The 22,694-nt window shown below is 44.2% G+C and overlaps 2 protein-coding genes across 2 annotated transcripts in view; one reads left to right on the top strand and one right to left on the bottom strand.

Moving 5' to 3' along the window:
• Positions 1 to 12,960, top strand: part of KIAA1549 — a 117,530-nt gene extending 104,570 nt beyond the window's left edge. Inside the window, 6 exon segments of the mRNA XM_081878778.1 lie at positions 914 to 966; positions 3,717 to 3,862; positions 5,256 to 5,376; positions 5,378 to 5,410; positions 9,607 to 9,889; positions 9,892 to 12,960. Of these exon segments, the coding sequence (XP_081734904.1) occupies positions 914 to 966; positions 3,717 to 3,862; positions 5,256 to 5,376; positions 5,378 to 5,410; positions 9,607 to 9,889; positions 9,892 to 10,212 (957 nt within the window). The 3' untranslated portion in view covers positions 10,213 to 12,960.
• Positions 12,961 to 18,973: 6,013 nt separating this feature from the next.
• TMEM213 (transmembrane protein 213) lies at positions 18,974 to 22,411 on the bottom strand. The gene is made up of 3 exons (XM_081879035.1): positions 22,264 to 22,411; positions 20,641 to 20,682; positions 18,974 to 19,574 (listed from the first exon to the last, which is right to left on the bottom strand). The coding sequence occupies exons 1-3, from the start codon at positions 22,334 to 22,336 to the stop codon at positions 19,405 to 19,407; spliced, it is 285 nt and encodes a 94-aa protein (XP_081735161.1). The 5' UTR covers positions 22,337 to 22,411; the 3' UTR covers positions 18,974 to 19,404.
• Between the last annotated feature and the right edge of the window lie 283 nt (positions 22,412 to 22,694).

The following is a 22,694-nucleotide window of genomic DNA, read 5'->3' as shown; positions in this document are numbered from 1 at the left end:
GAGAGTCAGATTGGCTCCGCCATCGCGCCTGCACCATGCTGACTTCCCTGCTGCCTCACCCACCTCCGTCTCAGTGAGCGGCAGTGATCCTAACATTGGGAAGCCATGTAAACAGCACCCCCCACCTTGCCCCGCTTTGCTGAATGCTGCTGATTTGCTGTATGGGTGAAGAGACCTACAGCCCTGTAAATAATGTAACGGCTTATAAATCCAGAAAATTCAGATATATTACTATGAGTGAATGTTGTGCAAATAGAATTCAGAACGCATCTTTCTAAAAACAAGATTACTTGTTTATGGGCTGATTAATCCCCTCCAGTACTGCTGAGAGAGGGTGTTTAGAAATTCTCCCTGTCCGTTTTACTTAATTGTGAGTTCCCATGCCATTCAAACGGGTTTTAGCTAGTAGTAACTGGTTGGTTTCAACAAGCCAGCTTCATTACCTAAGGTTTGAAGCGGCCATGATTTAAAACTAACCCTAGTTAATGTTAAACTGCATTCCCCTGTTTGGATGACAGAAGAAATAGGGGTTAAAGCAGGCATAGGCAAACTCCGGCCCTCCAGATGTCTGGGACTACAATTCCCATCATCCCTGACCACTGGTTCTGTTAGCTAGGGATGATGGGAATTGTAGTCCCAAACACCTTGAGGGCCGGAGTTTGCCTATGCCTGGGTTAAAGGAAAGCAAATGCTTCTGACCAATCTCTTGGCAGATCCTGGGAGGGGGTTAGGCACACTGACATATCACTAAGCCATGTTTTAGTGTTATGTCTGAATTCAGCCATTGTGATGTATCAGTAAGTGGTTTTTAATCTTCATTTGTTCAGAAATGTTCAGAAACTAGAGCCATGGATCGTTTTAATTTTAAATCCCTCTTTTAAATGTTTTTTTCTGATGCATGGTCTTTTTCCAGAGATACATGGAATTTGGAATGACCCCTCCAACAGCTCCAGGCCTGCTACAGAGGTAGTTCCCTGAAAGTTTGTTTGATTCATGCGTTTCTTCTAGTTGATGTTTTTATTCCAAGTAGACCAGAAATCGTCAGCAACTGTGGGAGATGGTTACTACAGATGCTTCTTTCTTCCTGATCTTGTGCCAGATTTTGAGGTACTAACTAGACATTATGATGGGGGACACAGGTGCTGCATGGTTCAGTCCCTTTTCCGGCTGATGTCTGGTTTTACACAGCATCTTGTGTGATGTCGTTGGGCTGTGCCCTTCCCAATGGTGGCCAGTGATCTGTGGCAGAAATAAGGGAGTGCCCCATGTGGCAGCTTAGGTTTGTGCATTGTGTAATGACTAATTCAGGGGTCCCCAAACTAAGGCCCGCGGGCCAGATAAGGCCTGAGGGCCTCGTTTACCCGGCCCGCAGTGACCCCCGCTGTTGCCACCTGCTCTTACCGGTGCCACGCTGCACTGTGCAGCTGCCCACTTCTGGGTTAGAGGAGACCAGAAATAGCTTGTGCGCATGCGCAAACGTTATTTGCTTGTGCGCATGCGCAAACGTTATTTGCGCATGCGCAAGCATTATTTGCGCATGCGCAAGCATTATTTGCGGTGCACATCCAGGTCGGAGGAGGCCTGTGCACATGCGCACAAGCTATTTCCAACCCGGAGGTGCACCGGAAATAGCGTGTGCACATGCGTATGGGCACGCGCTCCCCTGCCCTCCGGCCTGCCGCACGATCAGCGCTGGAGACACCAGCCCAAGGCGCAATAAGTTTGGTGACCCCTGGACTAATTGCATCCTGACCATCATGTGAGATACTGCATTGTTTGCTTTTGTGTTTGTGTCAAACATTCACAAGCTGCTTTCTTTTTCACACATGACACTGAGACAGCATGCAGGAGTAAAATCAGATTTTCTGCTGTTCTCATAACAAGGCAACGTAGCATCCTTTTGTCCTAAACTGCACCAGCCACAATTGCGATAAAACACTTAACTGCCCTCAGATTTTCTTCTTTCAGAGTAGGCAGCTATTTCTGGATTAGGCAATTTGGATGGTGATTTATTCTTCATTACTGAAAAGAGAAAGTGAGCAAGCCCTTTCAGTCATTATCTAATGAATGCTGTCTGGTTATCTGAACCCCATTCATTTTTTGTGTGGAAGCCCCATTGAATTTAATGGAGTTGGTGAACTTTAGGGCTGGAGGAAGAAAAGTTGCCGTGATACCAAACTGTTAATCAATGTCACAGTCAAGTGGTTCAAATAACCAGTTCTTGGAACAGTGACTGGAAAAACAAATTGGTCTTTTTCTCTGCAGTAATGTAATTAAGATTATCAGTGGGCTGGAACCAAGCTGGGTTCTGCATGTATTGCTCATGTAACTCCCTTCCAGTACGGTAAGACAGAGAAGAGCTCCAACACCTAGACAGCACTTAACTGAAAGGCAATGCAAAATTGGGAGCGGGGTACCAGGGTGGGGTGTGTGTCGATATTCTGCATTTAAACTTTCTGATTGTGCAAACAGAATTTAAAGTTCTGAAATTTGAAAAATGGTAGATACATGCTTATTGCATAGCTCTTAATTGTTGTGTTTCTCCTAGAACTTGGCTCAGTCAAATTTCAAAGAGGCAAATTCAAAACAAGCAATAATGTTAGGAGGGAAGGAGTCGCCATCATCATTAATGAAAAATGGAATAAAAAATCAGTGGAATGAATGAATGGAATTTTCTTTGTCAGAAGCACAACAGACGAATAAGAGCTAAAATACCCAGTTTGCGCAAAAAATTGATCACATTTGCCCAAATACCAAATGCTGTCATTTTCAGATCTTAAAATTTGATTTTGACGGACTCTAAAAAGTTGAATTAGCGAGTTGTCAGGCAATAGCTGTAAATCTTATTTAATAAATACAGCAGCAGTGTCCATAACTGGGAATGTTAAAAACACTTGAATTAGGGACTATGTTTTGCAAGCATGTTTAAATCTGGAGTTTGATTTGAAAATTGAGAACCTATTCCATCTTGCAGTGAATGGAAAGCCCTATCTCCCACATAATCTCCATTGTTTTATTCAATAATACATGGGGTTGCAGGTTTCCTCAGCAGCTAGGCAAAATGTACAAATACGTACCATAGCACATATTTAAAGTTTGTGAATAATTATTAGAGACCACTCCCAGCCTGTGCAGGCTTTGGCCACAACTGTGGCAGCTCTACAACACACTTCTTCCCTTTCCTCTGTCCTTAAAAGGCTACGGGATGTTTTCAGTCGAGAAGGGGCACTACAATGGAGGCTTGCTCTATATATCATTGTTTTATTTTTTAAAATTTATATTCTACCATTCCCCCAGAAGGAGTTTAGACACAGCAATCATAAAACATTTAAAACATTTAAAAACCAACAGCTAAAAGCAGTTCTATATTTTTTATTAAAAAATTATGAAAAACAGTGATCTCAGGGTTGCCAGGAACAGTATCTGTCAGCTTTGTGTGTTGTTTCCAATCTTTTCTAAGCATAAAGGACTTCTGGCTAGATCTTTCAGGCTAAAGCAGAGGATGTAATGCATGTGAAGCAGCCATAGCGCTGTGTTTACATGGGGCAGAGCTATAGAAGTTGCACACACACAGTGTTTTACAGAGTCCTTAGTGGACAGAGAGCTGCACACAGTAAAGCAAGCAGTGGTACATTGCGTGGTTGGCATACGGGATGCTGCTGTCTCTGGAGGTCAGTCATTCTGGCATTGTTCTTTTGTTCTTGATCTACCAACAGGCAAAACCTGGGCCCAGGTTTCCTTCCCCCGGTCGAATTAATGCACCCAGACCAGCAGCCTTCTGATGTTCAGTATTCCACAAGGGGGATCTACCCGGAGGAAATGCCATCCGTGGCCCGGCCGCGACCAGTTGGAAGCACTGCAGGTACATGAATGTTCCTTAAGCTATTGCGCACTTGCACTGACTCTCTCATAAGCAGCTGGCCCCATTCCACAAGTCAAGCATTTATTGTGAGCAGATGTGGCTGCATCTAGAATGCAAACAAGGAGCTTGCTAGAATAATAGAACCAAGAGAATTGTAGAGTTAGAAGTGACCCAAGAGTCATCTAGTCCAATGAAGTCCCCTTCAACTCTGAGCATGTGCATCCTGCGTGCATGGTCCTAGGGAGGAACGGGATGGATGAAGCTACTTATAGAAGGTGCTCATTGGTCTCCTAATAAAAGGAATGGGAGGGTACCTAACATAATGCATTCTTAGCTGAGCACAGTTACAGTGCACATATATATGTGCATTCTACTTCCACTGCCAGAGACATTATGCCTCTGAATACTATCTGCTGGGAATCACAGGTGGGCAAACTGCTCTTGGGCTCATGTCCATCTTGCAGGCTTCCCACAGGTGTCTGGTTGGCCACTGTGAGAACAGGATGCTCAGCTAGATGGGCTAACGTCCTGATCCAACAGGCTTATCTTATGTTCTAAATACTACGTTACACATCTGGGTAGCTTTCAGTGGGCATCTAAAATGATATAGTGAGGGCACCTGCCTAAATTCAATAGGCAGGGACTTCCAAAGCACCATTGCTGCCACACTCAAAGATCGGCTCCTTGCAAATGTGCAATGAACGTTATGTGGAACTTGCAAACACAACAGTTTCTATGTGTTCTAAAGGGAGGTTGTTTCGTTTAAAGAGGAAATGTACACATTTCATAACTGATTCCAGTATTTGAAGCAGGCTTGAGGACATCTCCAGGATACTGGTCTCAACTTCACAACTAGCCAGGAGTTATAGGCAAACTGGTGTTACGTCTGTAGAGCTAAGTGTCTTGCAGTAAGCAAATATTTCTGCTCTTCCACTAAGGGCAAATCACTAGCATGCAAACCTTAAAACACACACACATTCTTTTCAATTACATATTAATAATACTTGCAGTATTTATAGGGTCAGTGGGCCAGAGGTATTACCTGGTCTGTTCCTTACCTGTCTACCTCCACCATGCCTAACAGAACCCTAATGTTTTACCACACAGAAACACCTTCCCATTTGCAAAAGAAAAAGGGGGGAAAAAAGGACATGCATGCAAATGGGTCCTTTTGTTGCCCTTCCTTTGGGAGCTTTTTTTAAAAGAACGGAAAAAAAGCTTTAGTTTGATTAAATGAAGTCAGACTTTCCTTTTCCTCACACGCCACTCCCCGCTCCCCCCCCCCCATATACTTGTTTTGATCCCCTGCTGCTGCCAGTTTTCATTTGCCCTTCACCCTTCTGTTGCTGCATGGAAAGACAAAACAGAAAACAAACAAATATTTGCTTTTAAGGTTCTCAGATACAGCACCTCACTCAGGTGGGAATTGCTAGCAGGATCGGAGGTCAACAAGTGGAGATCCCCTCAGGCAGAGCAGGGCATGGCCAGCTGGGGGAACCCGGGTGGCCCCCGTATCGTGGAGAGGATGAATATGCTAGGAGAGAAGCAGTGAGTACTGTGCTTCATGTTTGAATAGTTTCCGAAGCAGTGTTCTGTTCAGCTGTTTCTTCCCCCCCTTTTTCCATCCTGTGCTGCTTGGGGAACTTCCTCTCAAGACATCTCTACCTGCTCCTCTGACCTCAGCCCGCTGCTTTTGTCACTTTCGCATTCCAGCCCCCAAACTCTGCTTCTCTGTCTTCTTCATTATCACCCGTGGCTTATCTCCTCTGCGCCCAGAGGATGGAGAGCTTGTGGCCCTCCAGATGTTGCCCGGACTCCAGCTCCCATCAGCCCCAGTCAGCATGGCCAGTGGTGAGGGATGATGGGAGTTGCAGTCCAACACCAGGGATGTTTAACAAACCAGTTGCGTTCGAGCAAGATTTGAATGCTGGGAATCGCAGGTGGGAAGAGAGCGCTGTGGAACCCGTGTCCAGCTTGCAGGCCTCCCGTAGGCATTGGCTTGGCCACTGTGAGAAAGGCCTGACCCAGCAGGCTCTTCTTACGTTCTTACGTACCATCTGGATGGCCGCAGGTCCCCCATCCCTGATTCATGCTCTCGGTGGGCTCTGCTCCCCTGAAATCATCTCATGAGACCACTGTAAGTAGAGAGCACTAACAACAACAACAACAGCAACAGCAACAAAGACACAGATCGTCTCGCTGATGTTAATGGAGCCTTGTCAGTTCCTAACATCGGCTACAGAGTTGAAGTTGCCTTGAGCACAGCAAAACAAAATGCCATGTGTTTGCACAGGGATGTTTTAGTTTTAGAAACCAGTTGGGCAAGACACTACTTCTAGAACATGGGGTGGCCTTAAGTTTTTCTCAAGAGCAGACCCATTGAAATTAAGAAACCTAAAAAAAGTGGGTCACATGGGGTGGTTTGTTTTTTGTTTAAAGTTTTTAAGTATGATGAAAGCCCACTTGAACCTACTTGAGTAATAGTGGGATTAATCTGCACAACACGGTCAATGCTGTCTTTGTCATGCTACCTTCACCTTTTGGAGAAGACCCCAAAACATTGCTTGTTCCTTTTTGTAATCAGCCGTAGCTCACTAGTGAGTTCTCCCAACTCTCTCTTGTCTTGTCTCTTCAGCTCCTTCCTTCATTGAAGGAAGACGCAGTACCGCCTGAAGTGCATTATTGCAAGCAATAATGGTGTCCCCAGTCCACCCACCCTATCTGAGCCCCAAAATGGAGAAATAACTTTTAAAGAGACTCAGAAAAAGAATAAATCACAATGCATTCCTGGCTTCCCAAAGGAAAAGTTGGAACTCTCAACACTGCTGCTGATCAGACATGACGTTAGCTAGGGATGGGCAATTGGTCCCTATTATTGGGTCATGGAGGCAAACTTCTAGTAAGTGGTGTACCACAATAACCATAGTGAAACTGAGGCCTTTGTGGAAGGGCCATAGCTCAGTGGCAGAGCACCTGCTTTGCATGCAGAAGGTCCCAGGTTCAATCCCTGGTATCGCCAGGGCAACTGCTGTCAGTCAGTGTAGGCAGTATTGAGCTAGATAGACCAGATGATCTGACTTGGTATAAGACAGGTTCCTCTGCTCTGTAACCCTACAATCTTGCCATTTCGTGCAACATTACACGGTTGCCTCAATGCAACGAAGGGGGAAGGGAAGAGATTTGGAACACCCCAGACAAATTTGGCCATCTGTCCCACCGTCTCTCCCTTTAGTATATTTTGTATTAACCCTGCAGGTGACAAGACGCTTGTGAGAGACCTGTTATTTCAGCAGACACGATGGTGGCTTTAGGTGCACCGGGGCCATTCTACAAGGAAACGTGCAGCAGGCCTTGGGGAACACGCATTCTCCTGTGCCCTATATAGTTTCCTTATCACCATGTAAAACCATAGCTGCCCAGCTGGTGCTGAAAGGTGGGCAAGTGCTCTGGGCGGATGAGGGCAGGAGGTAGGCGATGGGCAGGCCCAAGACTGGTGCGGTGCAAGAAGATAACCTGGTGGCTTCCCTCCAGTTCAGGGAAATCAATTTATCTGAAAGCTTTAGATCAGGGGGCGGCACTGGATTGGCCTTGTGACATCACCTGACTTTGTGGCCCAGGAGGATTCTGGTTTCCTGTGTGACATCTGCGAAACTTCGCTTGTCAGCGCTATAGGCAGCCTGGTTTGAGCCCCACAGCCTCTGATACCAAGGTCCAAACATCCATATATTTGTACTGTCCTCAGAAACACATAATTGAGTATCTCTCTCTCTCTTTCTCTACCACCTGCTGGTTCTAACTGGGTTAAACTCCTCTGTACTTGTTTGCCATAGCAATTAGCTGAATTTCTGCTGCTTTTGCATGCCCTGCCATTGCTAATATTGTTGGTTCAGTGTTGCTTTGCAGCCCTTTGTTGGTTCTTTCTTCCTTTGGCCTATTTTTCCTGTACTGGGCAAGTTTTTGCAACTTCTTACAGTTTGGGTTTGTGTGTGCTCTCCTTTCAAGAGCACAGGGGAGTATTCTGACCTGAAGCGGACGCGGTTGGTGTGCAAACATTGTTTAATTTTGATGATCAGTGCATGCATCGCCCATTTAAATGTATTTTGGTAAGGCTACTTATTACAACCCAACGACCGTCCTTTTGTTATGACTTCCCTTCATCTTACTCACCTTCATGCTTTTCAGAGCAAATTAATTCCCCTCTTCCCAAGTTCGAGTCTGTGGCTCTTTTTAGACAAGCCAGATGGCGTGTTATAAATTGACGCTGTCAGCCCTGCTGCAAAAATACATAACAGGCATGCACCTTGACGTGGTCGCCTTTTTGTGGTCTCAAAGCAGATGTGAAAACAGTCTAGGTATTAAATTCCTGATACAAATAGATGGTGCTTTCTGACCCACTGCACGGCCATTAATCTCCAGGTCACTGAAAACAAGCCCTGCACCAAACCCCAGGGCCTTTTGGCACACCTTGGAGGTTAGCATTATTATGGGATAAGCAATTGTGGACTGGAATCCACTTCATCAGATTTATGAATGTTTTAATCCTAATTTGGGGTGTGTGTATAAAATCACACAAACACACAGTTGTAGCGGGTGGGGGGAGTGAGCAATGAGGTCAGAGAGAAGCAAAGCACAAAAAATGTAGACAGTATGCAAAATAAGCCTACATACATATAACGTAAGTACAGCGATCACTTCTTAATGCCTCCCCTCTGCATCCACGCATGTACATCATGAATCAGTACTGACTGTGGGAAACACAACACTCCTTGCTGTCTCGTCAGTTGGGCCACAGCAGATACATGTTTCATCCTGGAGGGTATAGAATTGTAGAATTGGAAAAGGACCATGAGGGTCAATAGTCCAGTCCCTGGCATTGCCTGAATCTTTTGCCCAGCCCAGTGGGGCTTGAACCTACAACCTTGAGGTTAAGAGTCTCATGTTGTACTGACTGAGCTTTGCTTCAGAGTCAGTCTTGATATCTACGAGGCAAGTATTTGGCCTTAAATGTATTATTATAGTCAGTCCAGCTGGGTGTTATTACATCTGATTTATTTTAAATACTTTAGATTGGTTGTTGGAAATATTTTTGCGTTTATTATTTGTGCATATGCCAGGCTGGCACACTTATGCACACACCCATACATTAGTGACCACTGAAGAAGGCCTTTTTTTCAAAAAGTGTTTGTCTCTATCTATCTATACATACACCCCCCCTGGGCTTTGACATCAGGACCTCCTGTTAAAGAGCAGCTAATAATGGGAGTGGTGATGATGATAATTGTGTTTTTCATAGAACTACAACAGTTCATTCTAATTTTGTTCTCTCAATTAGCTTGCCTGCTGTCATTATACATACCTGCTGACTTTGTATATGCATCTGATGAAGCAGACTCTAGTCCATGAAAACTTACACCATCCTTCCTAACATGTTTTAGTCTTAAAAGTGCCACAAGACTCTGGTTTTTTTCCTTTCTTTTTACTGCAACAGGCTATTACAGCTCCTCTCTGGAAGCTGTGTTTTAACAGTTGCTTGTAGAGCAGCCCTGAGACTCCAGGAGCGCCAACATTTCTCCCAAATAATTGCATGCGTTCAAACTTTTCCAGTTTTGCGTTTCAGATCCAAGAGAAACTCACTTGCTTTCTTCTCTGCCTTGGTTTTTGTTTGTTTGGTCTTCTGCCTCCTCATCTTTTCACCTATGCTTCCCAAACAGAAAACGCAGTAACCCTTTGTGCCTTTCCCCCAGACACATACGCCTGGACATCAAGAATATTCCTCCTCACCAGTATTCCAGATGCCGAGGACTTCGGCCCGACAGCCCTCAGCTCCTCCTGTGCAGCTTCCACACAGCAACCACCAGGGCCCGGGGCTCTGCTACAACACCAGCTCCACTGAGGACCTGCAGCCGGGTCACTCGTCGGCCTCTCTCATCAAAGCAATCCGAGAGGAGCTCCTCCGCCTCTCTCAGAAACAGACCGTTGTGCAGAACTTCCACAGCTGATTTGCCATGTCGCTGCAAATCTGCCAAGTGTATCTGCTTCCCGTGGAAGCTAGACTCACAGGAAATCAGCAGGAGCCCTGTTCTTCTGTCAGAGGAATGAGCGTGTACAATACAAGAGAATTGGGGCACGGTGAGAAAGAACTCTGCAGAATTGGCGGCAGCACAAGAGAGAAATTCGTTCTTGAGGGTGAGGGAAACCTGGGAAGATGTAACAAGCATTGGGCTTGTGTGTCTTTGATTGGGATCTTTGGTTGGAACTGTTTCGATGACAGTTCTGGTCTAGAAGCCAAGCGCTGCAAGAGATGGCAAAGCCATCCCCTAACAGAGCAATGCACGAAACTCCATGTTTGAGGAAGGAAAGTTTGCAAGATGGAGTTATAGCTGTTTTCTCATGAGAGACTGCAAGAGTCTGATGGTTTCAAACACCCCCAAGAAGGTGGGCCGTGTGCGCTGCTGATAAGTGTCACTTTGAATACACAAGAAGCCGTGTTGATCCTGTGCAAGCAATTACTTTAAAGAAACCATTGTTAAGACTCCACAAATAAAAGACTTGGAGCCACCTGTTAACAAACCGGAACAATAATAGTTGTTGTTAAATATTGCTCTGTGCTTCCAAATGGAGCCGTTCTCTGCACTCTCCCTTGTTGTTCTTCTGGTGCTGAAGCTTCAAAATGTCCCTTCATCCTGATGTTTGCAAAGTTGAAATGATGGCCTTTTATAAAACAAAAACAAAACCCTAACTAACTAACTAACTAACAAAAAAAAACCAAGGATATAATCATTTGTATTCATTCAGGCTGAGAGAGAAAAACAATTCTCCTTTTTTAAAAAAAAGAAAGTAAAGACTTACTTGGTATTCATAATTGATAGGTGGAAATAGGAGGGGATGGAAATGTTTTAAGGCAGTTTCACAAGTGACATGAAGACACTATTCTACATGGTGAGGACATCTCAACACCTGCATTAATGACACTGAAATTACACCTCAGGCAGTGGGGGAAAGGTGATGTACAAATGCTTTAAATAAACACAAGTGGCTCCAGTTTTGTGATGAAAGAACATCAGAGAGCCCCTAGCTAGCCCATTGCCATTCCATTTTTCTGCCTCCTCCCCACCTTACAGTGGGAGCCGGTGTGGTGTATTGGTCAAGAGCAGTGGACTCGTAATCTGGTGAACCGGGTTTGCTTCCCCGCTCCTCCACATGCAGCTGCTGGGTGACCTTGGGCTAGTCACACTTCTCTGAAGTCTCTCAGCCCCACTCACCTCACAGAGTGTTTGTTGAGGGGGAGGAAGGGAAAGGAGATTGTTAGCCGCTTTGAGACTCCTTAGGGAAGTGTTAAAGTGATATATCAAATCCAAACTCCAACTCCTCCTCCTCTTCTTCTGCTTCTAACCTGAAAGGTGTATGCCAACAAGGGGAGAACATGGAATGTGTACATTTAATGTGCCTCCATGCTATTTCAAGTAGGTCACCTTCCCTTTGGCCCCATCCTCTGCTGCAGAAAACCAAGAGCCTTTCATATTGAGGCATTTCTCCACTCCTAATTCTCATCATTATTACCAGGGCATACTTGCATCCAGAACTCATTGGAGCTCAGTTCCGGCACCTCTCAGGTGGGCACCATTGCCATTCTAAGAGGACAAGGGAGGTGTTCATAGTGTATTCCAGCTCCTTTTTTTCTAGAAAAATAGTACTGATCATTACCATTTAAAAAGAGAAAAGCAAATGCACCATCTTTCAGATGCTGCACATACTCCCAAGGGGTGAGCCTAGTTAATTGCTTCAGCTTCAGAAAGGGTGGAGACAAGTCTGTTCAAGATTATGTTTGTCCACGGCTGACCCAACTAGCTATGAAACACTGGATGGGAATGTCAATCCACTTCCTCATTGGTGCCTCCATTTTAAAATGAGCATCTTCTAGGACACGGTAAGCCAGTGGACAGCATTCACGTGGCAGGAAAGAGGCAGAGGGCTTTTCTGCAGTTTACACGAGAGCCAGCCCACGTGTGCAACCAGATATACAATTGATGGGGAGCTAAAGCTGATCTTGGTTCTCAGGTTAGTGAAATGTAAGGTATACATGGTACCAGACATGCTTCATTCACTTCATTCATTTCTTCCCTTAAAAAAGTCATTTCCCACACACTGTATTTTTAAAGTGTATTCTTTAGACATGTTAGGTATTCACTTGAAATGCAATGTTAGTGGAGGCTGATCTGTAAGGGCAAATGGGGCACTGCCCCACCAACCTCAGTCTGCTCTCAGCCAGCCCCTGCTTGCCTTCTTACTTGCAACCAGCCCAGAAGGTAGCACTGCCTGTTATCTTCATCCTCTATAGAGTCAGTGTTGCTCTTGCGGAACTCAGCAGGGAAGAGGATGGGGACAAAACTGGAATTAGTTTTGCTCTGCCTGTCGTTGGCTCTGGCTCCACCTACTGGTGGCCTCCCAGCCTTCCACCCTACCTACCAAAATGGGCACCAGCCCCGACTGATAGTAACATGCAAATTGGCCTTGAAAGGCAGTCTTAACATCACTTGTGAAAACTCCCTTTGTGTTTAAGCTGGGGAGGAGGGGGAAGTAGATTAAGCTTTTGTGTTAATTTGCCAAAAGGTCACAAATGCAGAAGTGCCGCGTTTCTTATGAGACTTAAAAGCGGCAAGTCTGTAGTTTGAAATGAGACGAGCAGGAGAGGCCAACCAGGATGATATCACAACACCAGCACTAGTTTGTCATAAACCACCCTCTGCATTTGGGTTCTTGATAAAGCCTACAAAAAAAGTGTTAACCTTGTGATGAAAAAAAGGACCATTTTAGAATAACAAAAGCTTAGATTTCACCATTAGATGCAACCTCTGCATTTGTACGTGTTCCTACTGATAACGACGGTACATGCCATCCAGGCACTAGTTTTTACAGAATTTTAATTTTATTGCTAGTTGTGAGGTGTAATTTACTGTCCTACAGCCATTGCTTAATTGTAACCTGCGTAATAATATCGAGTGGAAATTCTAACTAAATTATTTTATTTGTTGGAGTGTATTTTTTCCCGTTTTCGTTTTTTAACTTAGACTAAATTAAAGCTAAAGCAGTGGCACAAAGACAGTCGAAAGCAGTTATTTGTGTGGAGGTGTGGCTTCAATGCATTTACTGTCTTAAGGTATTAATGAATGAACTGATGGTCTACCCCCTTGCTTGATTCACCAGTGTGTTTAACCTTGCTTTGTTGATTTTTGAAAACGCACTCCACATTGTATACCTTGACACACACACCCTCCACTAATGTGTTTGGAGCAAGAGTGCCAGTGCATCTTGGTTCAATCAAACAGAAGGAGCTGATTCACATATCTTTTGCTGGTAGATTTGGTTCCTTTCCCATGGATACCATTGGGGCCCTCAACACGAGCTATGAGATCCACGTGACAAATACCAAACTGTAGACTGGGGAAATTGAGACTGCTGCGCTCTTTGATGAAAATCCTATTCAGGGCTGTCTTAAGCATATGTGGCGCCGGGGTGCAAAGATCTGCCTGGCCGCCCCCCCCCCAAGGTTGCTCAGTCCTAGGCGCGCAGGAGGGCGGAGCCTGCCAACCACCTCAGTGTCTCGCTGGCTCGGTTGCCCCCAAACGCGCGGCACTCCAACCAACAGGCAGGCTCTTCCCAGGACTCAACTCTCAGGCCCTGGACTCTCAGCCTGGCGCCCTCTGGTGCCTCACACCCCTAGCGCCTATAGGTAAGACGGCCCTGATCCTGTTGCCTAAGAGGGGCTGATTCATCATAGGTTGAAAATAGATGTATAGAATGAAGAACAGGCACAAGAAGCCAAGGCTGTAATCGTATTAATAGCCAATATTATCAAAAGCATGCAAAAAGTAATTTTAAGTCAATGGCAACACTCAGGCGCAACTTCATAACCCATGGTAATGAAAGCATGGATGAATGATGTAGCCATCTCTCCTTCCTTGACTCTCCTCTCTGCTGGTCATGTTCCAGTCTTGGCATGAAGATCCTTGCTGGTATTAAGCTTATTATCTTGGTTTGTTAACTAATCTTAGCCCTAAGTTCCTTGGTTCTTATGTAAAGGGAAATGCTGATGATGCAAACCAGGATCTCTGTGCTGAAGCTGGTATGCAATGGATGGAGGGAAGAGCCATAGGCACAGCCACAGACGAATATACAGATGTGGCCAAAGTCAGTTTGTGACAATATACTAAGGTGAATCCCATCAGTTAGCATGGAAGTGGCTAGCAAAGAGGTGTCATTATCCTATAGTGTATTTTAATATACATCACAAAGTCAGCTCAGGCTAGATACTCATGCACACTAAATATATAACAAGGATGAAAGGACTTTGCTTTGACATCCACAAAGTGGGTGATCAGTTGGTCCTAAGTTGGTTTAGCTGTCTGGAGTAGAGTTAATAAACCTTTCACCATACATTCCAGTTGGGTGGTATATAGCACTCTTAATGTACATTTACTTTAATTACGGGTTCTTTCTTCCTGTTGTGTGTTTGATAAAATACCTTGCGTGACACACTTAATTGCTGTTCAATATAATAACGTCAAAATCCTGCCTATGTGACTTTTTATGCACACACAAGACTGTGGTATAAATAAAATATATAAGTTTTGCTTCTCTGAAAGAAATTAAAATGGGTATAGAATCCTCAGTAGGATAGTTTTAAATTATTTAAAATATCTATTCCTGATATTTGTGGGAGGAGAGAAGAGGGGGGAAAGGTGTGGGAAATATTCTATAAATATATATATATATTTCTTGAGCTATCAAATTCCACCAGTGTTCCTTAATAGAAGCATTTGAATTGGGTGTTTTTTTAAATCAGGCCATTTGGTTTAGTAGTGTTGTGTATACTATTTGAATGCAACATTTATAGTATTTATCCAGAAAGAGCACTTGTTCTCACTTCTATTAATAAGCAGAGCATTCTGCATGTGCTAGAATTTTGCTAACTGTGTAGGCAGAGCTGTCCACGATGCTGTTCACATGTGAGTGAGTGTGCTCTGTGCACAAAAATTTTGGGGATCGAAATAATATTTGGAAGTCGTATATAGCAGTAGAATGGGAATCCAAACAGCTAGTTGGGTTTCATCTTGAAGTCCATAGTTCTTTGCCACAACAAAGTGATGTACTTCGAACATGGAATTGGTGGGTGGGTTTCTCACCACTGACTTCAACATCAAGGATTGGTCCAGGGGGGAAAAAGTATACCCCAAGGTTAAAATAGCCCCTACTCCATAATGTTTTGTGCACACGAAAATCATTGAAGAACTTTCCTCAACATATCTCCAAGTTTAACTCCCTTTGTTACCAACTCATTTGTTACACTGAGAGTAAGGGCCAAGTGAGGCATCAGGAGGTTGGTGTAATGCAGGGGTAGGCAACCTAAGGCCCGTGGGCCAGATGCGGCCCAATCACCTTCTCAATCATGCCCACGATCGGTCCGGGAATCGGCATGTTTTTACATGAGTAGAATGTGTGCTTTTATTTAAAATGCATCTCTGGGTTATTTGTGGGGCATAGGAATTCGTTCACCCCCCCCCCCCCAATATATAGTCTGGCCCACCACATGGTCTGAGGGACAGTGGACCAGCCCACAGTTGAAAAAGGTTGCTGACCCCTGGTGTAACGTATCTACATTATTAAAATTGAAATTTTCTAGGCCACAGATCTCAGCTAAGGATCAATGAGAGGGGGCTACTTAACTCCTGCCTGTTTCCCACTTCTTAGGGAGTGGGAAAGCAGTTTAGGCATGGGATTGAGTGGGCAAATAGTCCAGGGGGTGGGAAGAGTTAAGTAGCCCCTTTTCACTCATACCAAACTCCCATTGCCATTTCTTCACTGAATTTGTGGCCTCATTTTAAAAGAAGCATTGGAAGACTTGCCAGCATCTGTGCAACATCAAGACTGGCTCTAGCTATTCACAGTATTTCAATGGAATTGCAATGTTTCCGTGGCCTTTCTTTTTTTCCAGGCTCTCAGCACTTGCCGCCCTTTCTGAGGAAGTTAACCTTATGTGCTGGTATTCTCTTTGTGTTTAGCCTGCGCACAAAAGAAGTCCTTTTGTTTGCCAGTTTTCATCTCTGTGCTGAGCTTCCAAAGGGCAATCATTCTAAATTAAGTGGCTCAGACTGTTCAGTGGAAACCCCACGGAATCATCTTTCAGATCCAAATGTGGAGGTGAGGAGTTCACCCGCAACAGAGGTTAACAGGAAGGCTAAGAGAGATTCTTGTGACATGTACCTTTTGGGCACTTTTAGAAATAATTAATGATGACACGACAATACTTTTTTGTAATAAATTAGGGACTGAAGAACAATATAAAATTTTGTCTCTTCCCCCACCCCAACTTACTGATTATTGGTTTAGAGACACACATTTCAAGAAAGAGATTTACAGAGTGGAAAAGATTCCAGGTGGAACGAATATGATGAAGGCTTTTGGCTGTGTATATCGCGAGAGGAGCAAGTGAAGGAAATGAGCATGATTGAACTTTGAGAAGATGGCAGCAGCAATTCCAACCACTTTCCACCTCACTTTTGTGAGGCGGGCGTAGGGGCCGGGGGGATTGTAACTAAAGACTTCGTGCAAAGCTTTCTTTGGAAGAAAATAATGTATGTTTGCCTTATTGAAAAAGGAACAAGAGGTCATGTATTCTATATGTAGCAAAATCTTCTGTTTAGTGAGTCTACATTAGTTCTGTGCACACTCCCAACCCAGGGACAACCAACCCCAGATCTGTCCCCAAATTAATTCAGGCACATGGCTAATGTTTAACCCTAAAATATGATTGAGATGGGTTGTGGGAAGATGACACCCCACAGGACTGAATTCCAGTGTCCCCTTTCCAGACAGGACTTCCCACAGCCCATTCTCAAGGTCCTGTTGCTTCGGTAACCACCCAAATCTCCACTCAGAGTGGGTGTAACCACCCAAATACGGTTACCACTCAAATCTCCACTCAGAATGGTCCATATTATTGCATCATACACCTTAGGGCAGTACTTTAGGGCACTGCCAAATTGAGCTTCAGTTTGTCCACATTCAGTTTGTCACTGATCTGTGACGTTGAAGTAAACCTTCCATGGCCAACTGGACTGAGGTGAGTGTGGTCAGGATTGTGGCATCAAGCTCCATCTTTCCATATGATTTCTCCTAGTTGTTTGGTGTTCAGGTTACAGCAGCATAGCAGATAGTCTACAGTGGTACCTCGGGTTAAGTACTTAATTCTTTCCGGAGGTCCGTACTTAACCTGAAACTGTTCTTAACCTGAAGCACCACTTTAACTAACGGGGCCTCCCACTGCCGCCGGGCCGCCAGAGCACAATTTCTGTTCTCATCCTGAAGCAAAGTTCTTAACCTGAAGCACTATTTCAGGGTTAGCGGAGTCTGTAACCTGAAGCGTATGTAACCTGAGGTACCACTGTATAGGACTCTGAGGGACACCATAAGACAATAGCCATACAGTAGTATGAAGCAGAAGGCCCCTTCTGAAAATTTCCTCCAGCGTGTATCAGAGCCACAGCAAAACTGGTCCTCAAGCTTCACCCCTACCAAAAGGATATCAAAGTTATAAAAAGCCACAGAGAAGTCCCGCAGAACCAACAGGGACAAACTGCCCCAGTCCAGTTCCTGGTGTAGCTCGTCACACAGGACAGCCAAGGTTATTTCAGTCCCAAACATTGGCCGGAAACCTGATTTACATGGTTAGATAGAGTTCAAACCAACTTTACTGAGTGCAAAGGCTTGATATAGTTATTCCTGGACACACACATGAAACTATCACTCTTTAGTTGAAATTTCAAACTTGGCTACATTCCAGCTGATCAGGTGCAACTGGGTCTTGATCTATAGCTCTTTGTACCTCAGTAATGAGATGTAAATTAACCCCACACCTGATTTCATTCCATTCAGGCCTGGGTGCTTAAACTCTGCCTCCAGCTGTAAGGCAGACTCACATGCCCATCACATGTCAATTACCAGTATCTCCTGCGTTCATGTGATGAAAAGAGTGTGCAAATATGTCCTTGCTGCAATGGTGAGTTTTTTGTGTTTGTTTTTAATTAGACTCTATCACTTCTCAGCTGTGTACTGGGCAAATCTGTGTCCCAACCTAACTTATGTGGTGGAGCACAACTAGAAAACAGTACTGTGCACTGAAAATTGAATATATATTTACTGCCAAGTCACTTGACATATTCCCTGATTTATGCTGGGCTTTTGTTGCAGCAAAGTGTGTGCTTTTTACCTCCAGGAGAAAATAAAATGCAGCATGTCAAATAAGACCTAGTTGCTCCATTCAAAAAACCGCAAAAAGAAACATTTACACACAGAAACACTAGTTCTCAGATATTAGAGTTGTAGTTCAGCCTATTAGCAGCCTTTATGTAGGGTGGGTTAGATTTTGATTCAGAGAAACATTGAACACTCTAATGACTTTCTCCTCAGCGAGAACTAGGCTATAGTGATGGGCATTTCTCTATACATAATGATTTGTCTGTGACAGATAACACACAACAGGTTATAAGGAGGCTATCGGGCAAATATTTGTGATTCTCTTTTAAATGTATGGTTCTGTTTTTAAAAATGGGAGTCAGAAGGGTTATTTTGCTTCCCTATACAGTGGTACCTCGGGTTAAGTACTTAATTCGTTCTGGAGGTCTGTTCTTAACCTGAAACTGTTCTTAACCTGAAGCACCACTTTAGCTAATGAGGCCTCCTGCTGCTGCTGCGCCGCTGGAGCATGATTTCTGTTCTCATCCTGAAGCAAAGTTCTTAACCTGAAGCACTATTTCTGGGTTAGCGGAGTCTGTAACCTGAAGCGTATGTAACCTGAGGTACCACTGTATTGTAGTCTTATTGCCAACAACGTGAAAACAAAGTTTCCTTGCTCTTTAAAACATCGCAGTGAATGCCGCAGATTAAAAAAAATAGTGAATAGACCATAATATTTTGGGCGGGGGTGGTGGTGGCAGTTTCTGTATGGCAGTTGAGAAATGAGCTGAAGTAGAATGGAAACACAATTAAGTTGTTGTGCAAGCATCTGATCTTGTGTTTACTGTACAGCAGAAGCAGGTTAGGGTGGGGATTTCCTCATTTACACAGTGCCTGTCTTGGGTTCATACAAAGAGAGAAAGCCGCTGACCATTCAAAATGTCACAGCATGTGTCATCAGAAGTAAATGCTGGCTAGCTCAAGGTTTACAGATTCTCCATCCCAGTTTCAGAGGGTGTAAATTGTTCTTTTCACAACTATGACAGAAACCAGGGCACACATATTTGACAGACCAGCTACAAGAAGGAACGAGGATTTTCTTCTAGAGGCTTGGGAAGTTACAGGAATTTTTATAAAAACAATAAAGCATATCTTGGCCATGCTTTGTTCCTCAACTTAGGCCCTTTTTATGAAGCCATGAATAACGTCCGTTTTCTGTACTTAGCAGAGCAGGCTAAGTTACTTTCTTCATCCCCTTGTTTCATCCTGTGCGACAGAAAGATATAACTAGCTGTAAGCTTAGCCAAGTGTTATGCTTCCAAATATTTGGCTTCATCAGGTCTGAGCTTCATGAGTTTATCAATGCAGAGAAGGATAAGCGTGAGGAACCAGAGACTCCACCCGACAGCTGCAGCAATCCAGCCATATTCATCCACTCCAAACTGACAACATCTGGAGGCCTCTGAGCAGAAACTGACATCTGATGACAGAGAAAGAGAAGAGAGCCTGTCTTGGGTTGATGATATATATACTGTATATGACTTTCTGCTGGTACAACACAAAAGGTAGGTTGAACCTTGAATGTCTTACCAATATGGAGGTCACCTCACTGCAGATTGTACTCTGTACACAAAGGATAGCGACCAAACCATTTTATTTAGAATAACTTAAAATAAGCAGGGGAGCAGCCAACCAGGATTCTGTCTTCCTATCTATTCCTGCATCGAAAGGAGTTAGGTGACCCTAGGGGTCCCTTCCACCTCTATGCTTCTGTGATCCTTCAGCTGCCTCTGGGCTCCACCACTCCTGAGCTTGGTGTAAAACCTGGATGCCAGACTCTTGGGAACTGGAACATACAAAACGTTGTGAGGGTGACATAGCCACAGCAGTGAAGGGGCAGAAGGAGTCAAGGCAAGCACTTGGCAGCAATGAATACCTGACCGTGCCTTACACCCTGACTCCTGGATTACATTAACTAAAAGCCCTACAACGAATGAATGAATTTATTATTTCGGTCACAGACCAGTTCCAGCCTACCTACAATATCAAGGAAGTCATAAAACACGATAGGGATACATTTGCATTTGCAATTAGGTACAACAGGGACAATACAGATATAACAACAGTTAATATAGATATAGATATATATAAATTAAAACTTAGTCACTAACATATAACCTAAAATTATCACTTAAGGCCTTAATCATTATGATAGCACAGCTTGTTCCCTAAGTTTTATGGCAACCAAACAGATTTTGGCTACCCTTAATGTGATCTCAGGATCCTTGTCCTCTACCAGGGATTTTAGACATTGAAGTTCGGATTCATTTGGCGATTTTTGCATAGCAGGGGTAATAAATACCGAGCGTATATCCCCGTAGAAACGGCAGTGTAACAAGGCATGAGAGACAGTTTACACTACAACGATTTCTAACACCACACAGCTTTTTCAGAATGTACTGCCACCATGCGTGGCATTACATTTGGATTCCGTAAGAAAGGTTGCTCACATTCTGAACACTGGAAACAGAAGTAATGATACTTACGAGGACATAAGTCTGAAGAGTTGGAAGAGTGTCCATCGGTCGCTAGAAAATAAGAGAAAGCTATGCTTTAGACTGAGAAACCTGAGAACAGATTTAGATTCCTACCTTGGGAAAGCTGAGGAAGTGCCTTCTCCATCTCCTACACGGAGACAACATCCCTAAAGAATTCCTTGATCATGTGCTCATTATTTTTTGTTCCTAAGAAAAGGTCAGATCTCAAGAGCTCTCTGAATTCACGGTAGCTGCCTTGCTGGAGAGTGAAAATATGCACTCCATGCTTATTGCCGTCCTCCTCATACACTTCTAAATACTGTTCTGCACCATATATATGCATGGGGTACCTCCCAACACTACAATTATGTGATTCTGTGACTGAGAGCACACCCAACTCACATTCAAAGCACATGGCTTTCCCCCAAAGAATCCTGGCAACAGTGGTCTGTTAAGAGTGCTGGAAGTATGGCCCTGTGGGAGAGGAAACTACAGTTCCCAGAATCCTTTGGGAGAAACCATGTACTTTCAATGTGCATTGGGTGTGCTTTAAATGTATGGTGCGGGTGTGCACAGTCTTGTGAGTGCGCATGTTGTGATTAAGTAACTGCCCAACCAGTTATTGATTGATTGATTTTTGAAATTAAGCAATCACAAATTACTAACATGGAAAGTGCGAATTAGTCCCAGTCATGAACACAGAGAAATGGAACTACTTCATGGGTTGCCGCTGCAGTGCTCACAGGCGCACTGCCTGATTTCTGCAGCCTTTCATTTCTATCCTCCTCAAATTGGACTGGGATGGTTAACTCTGGATTCCCAAACTGCACTCTCAGGAAAATCCCTCCCCAAAGGGATTAGGCTTGGGGTGGGTTGGGGAAGCAAAAACACTTTTTGAACCAATATCCTGGATTTGAGGGGGGTAATTAGTCTGCATGCGTGTGCCTGGTTGCAGGGAAAGTGTGCCCATCTTCAAGGTGCCGCAAACAGCTTCTCATTTGCAAATGTGCCCATTGGGCCCCCTCTGGTCTGCTCTTGACTGGCAGCAGCTCTTTGTGGTTTGGGGGGGGGAGGGATCTCCTGAAACCTGACCCTATTTTTTTAAAAAAGCACCCCAAGATTCCAGGGATAGGAAACACAGAACCTTCTGTATGCAAGGCACTTCCTGCCCCACTGAGCCACTGTCTTCCCATTTTTGCACTTCCCATTGCAAAGCTTTAAAACCTTGCCCTAATATAACAGGCATACATGGCTTCCCTAGGTGCCATGTTGAGCCTTTCTAAGCATTTTCCTTATGTGAAATATCTTTAGCCAAGACACCCTGGCCTTTGGTTTATCAAGCCTGATTTTTCATTGTATGTGGCAATTTAATATTTTTTAAATAATAAAAAAACATGCCTTTTTCCAAAGTAGCATCCGTTGCATTGATACCTAACTAAGGTATTTTAAAAACGAAAACGAAAACAAATTCCTTTCCTTGAGGATGACAGTAAGACAGCACATGCATTTCTAAACACAAGCCCCTCTCCCACTACTAAGCCAAATAGATTGCCAACTTCACCCCCACACACCTGTGCAACAATATCCCAACTACAACCCTAAGTTGTGACAAATCAGAAAAGGATGAATCACCTTTCGCAAGCGAATTCTGGCACGCAGAGGATAGCAAGAGGATGGCAATAGCAATCCAGGTCAGCAGTTCCATCCCTGAATTTTGGCTCCTGGCCCGCAGTCCTTGTGGTGATCAGAACTGAAGCCTCTGTCAGGAAGGAGAGAGGTGACTGTAGCAATTCAGTGCAAAGTCAAATGCCTTGTCCAGACCGGTGGGTGGAGAAAATTAACTTCCTGCTGTGCCGCTCAGACACCTTGAATTCACCTACTGGCGGGTGAGTTTAACCCAAATAAGAAACAAACAGCCCATCCTCCCAGGCTGTTGTGATCTTTGGGGCTTTTAGGGATGTTAATAGCAAATAGCAAAACACTCATTTCCTTGCATGTGGCAGCAGTTATACTTCTCTGGGACCCTGCTAATTTGAACACATGCTATTCCTAAGAAGATTTTG

Source organism: Podarcis erhardii (genome assembly GCF_964252035.2).
Source record: "Podarcis erhardii genome assembly, chromosome: 10".
In the NCBI taxonomy this organism is placed as follows: domain Eukaryota; kingdom Metazoa; phylum Chordata; class Lepidosauria; order Squamata; family Lacertidae; genus Podarcis; species Podarcis erhardii.
This window is presented reverse-complemented; position numbering and strand designations above follow the sequence as displayed.

Bases quoted from the DNA above. Each gene is read 5' to 3' on its own strand.
- TMEM213 (XM_081879035.1), bottom strand. From the start codon at position 22,336: ATGGAACTGCTGACCTGGATTGCTATTGCCATCCTCTTGCTATCCTCT. The intron at 20,683-22,263 runs GTGATTCATCCT...CTTATTTTCTAG, and splicing joins CCAGAATTCGCTTGCGAAAG to CGACCGATGGACACTCTTCC. The intron at 19,575-20,640 runs GTAAGTATCATT...CTCTGTCATCAG, and splicing joins CTCTTCAGACTTATGTCCTC to ATGTCAGTTTCTGCTCAGAG.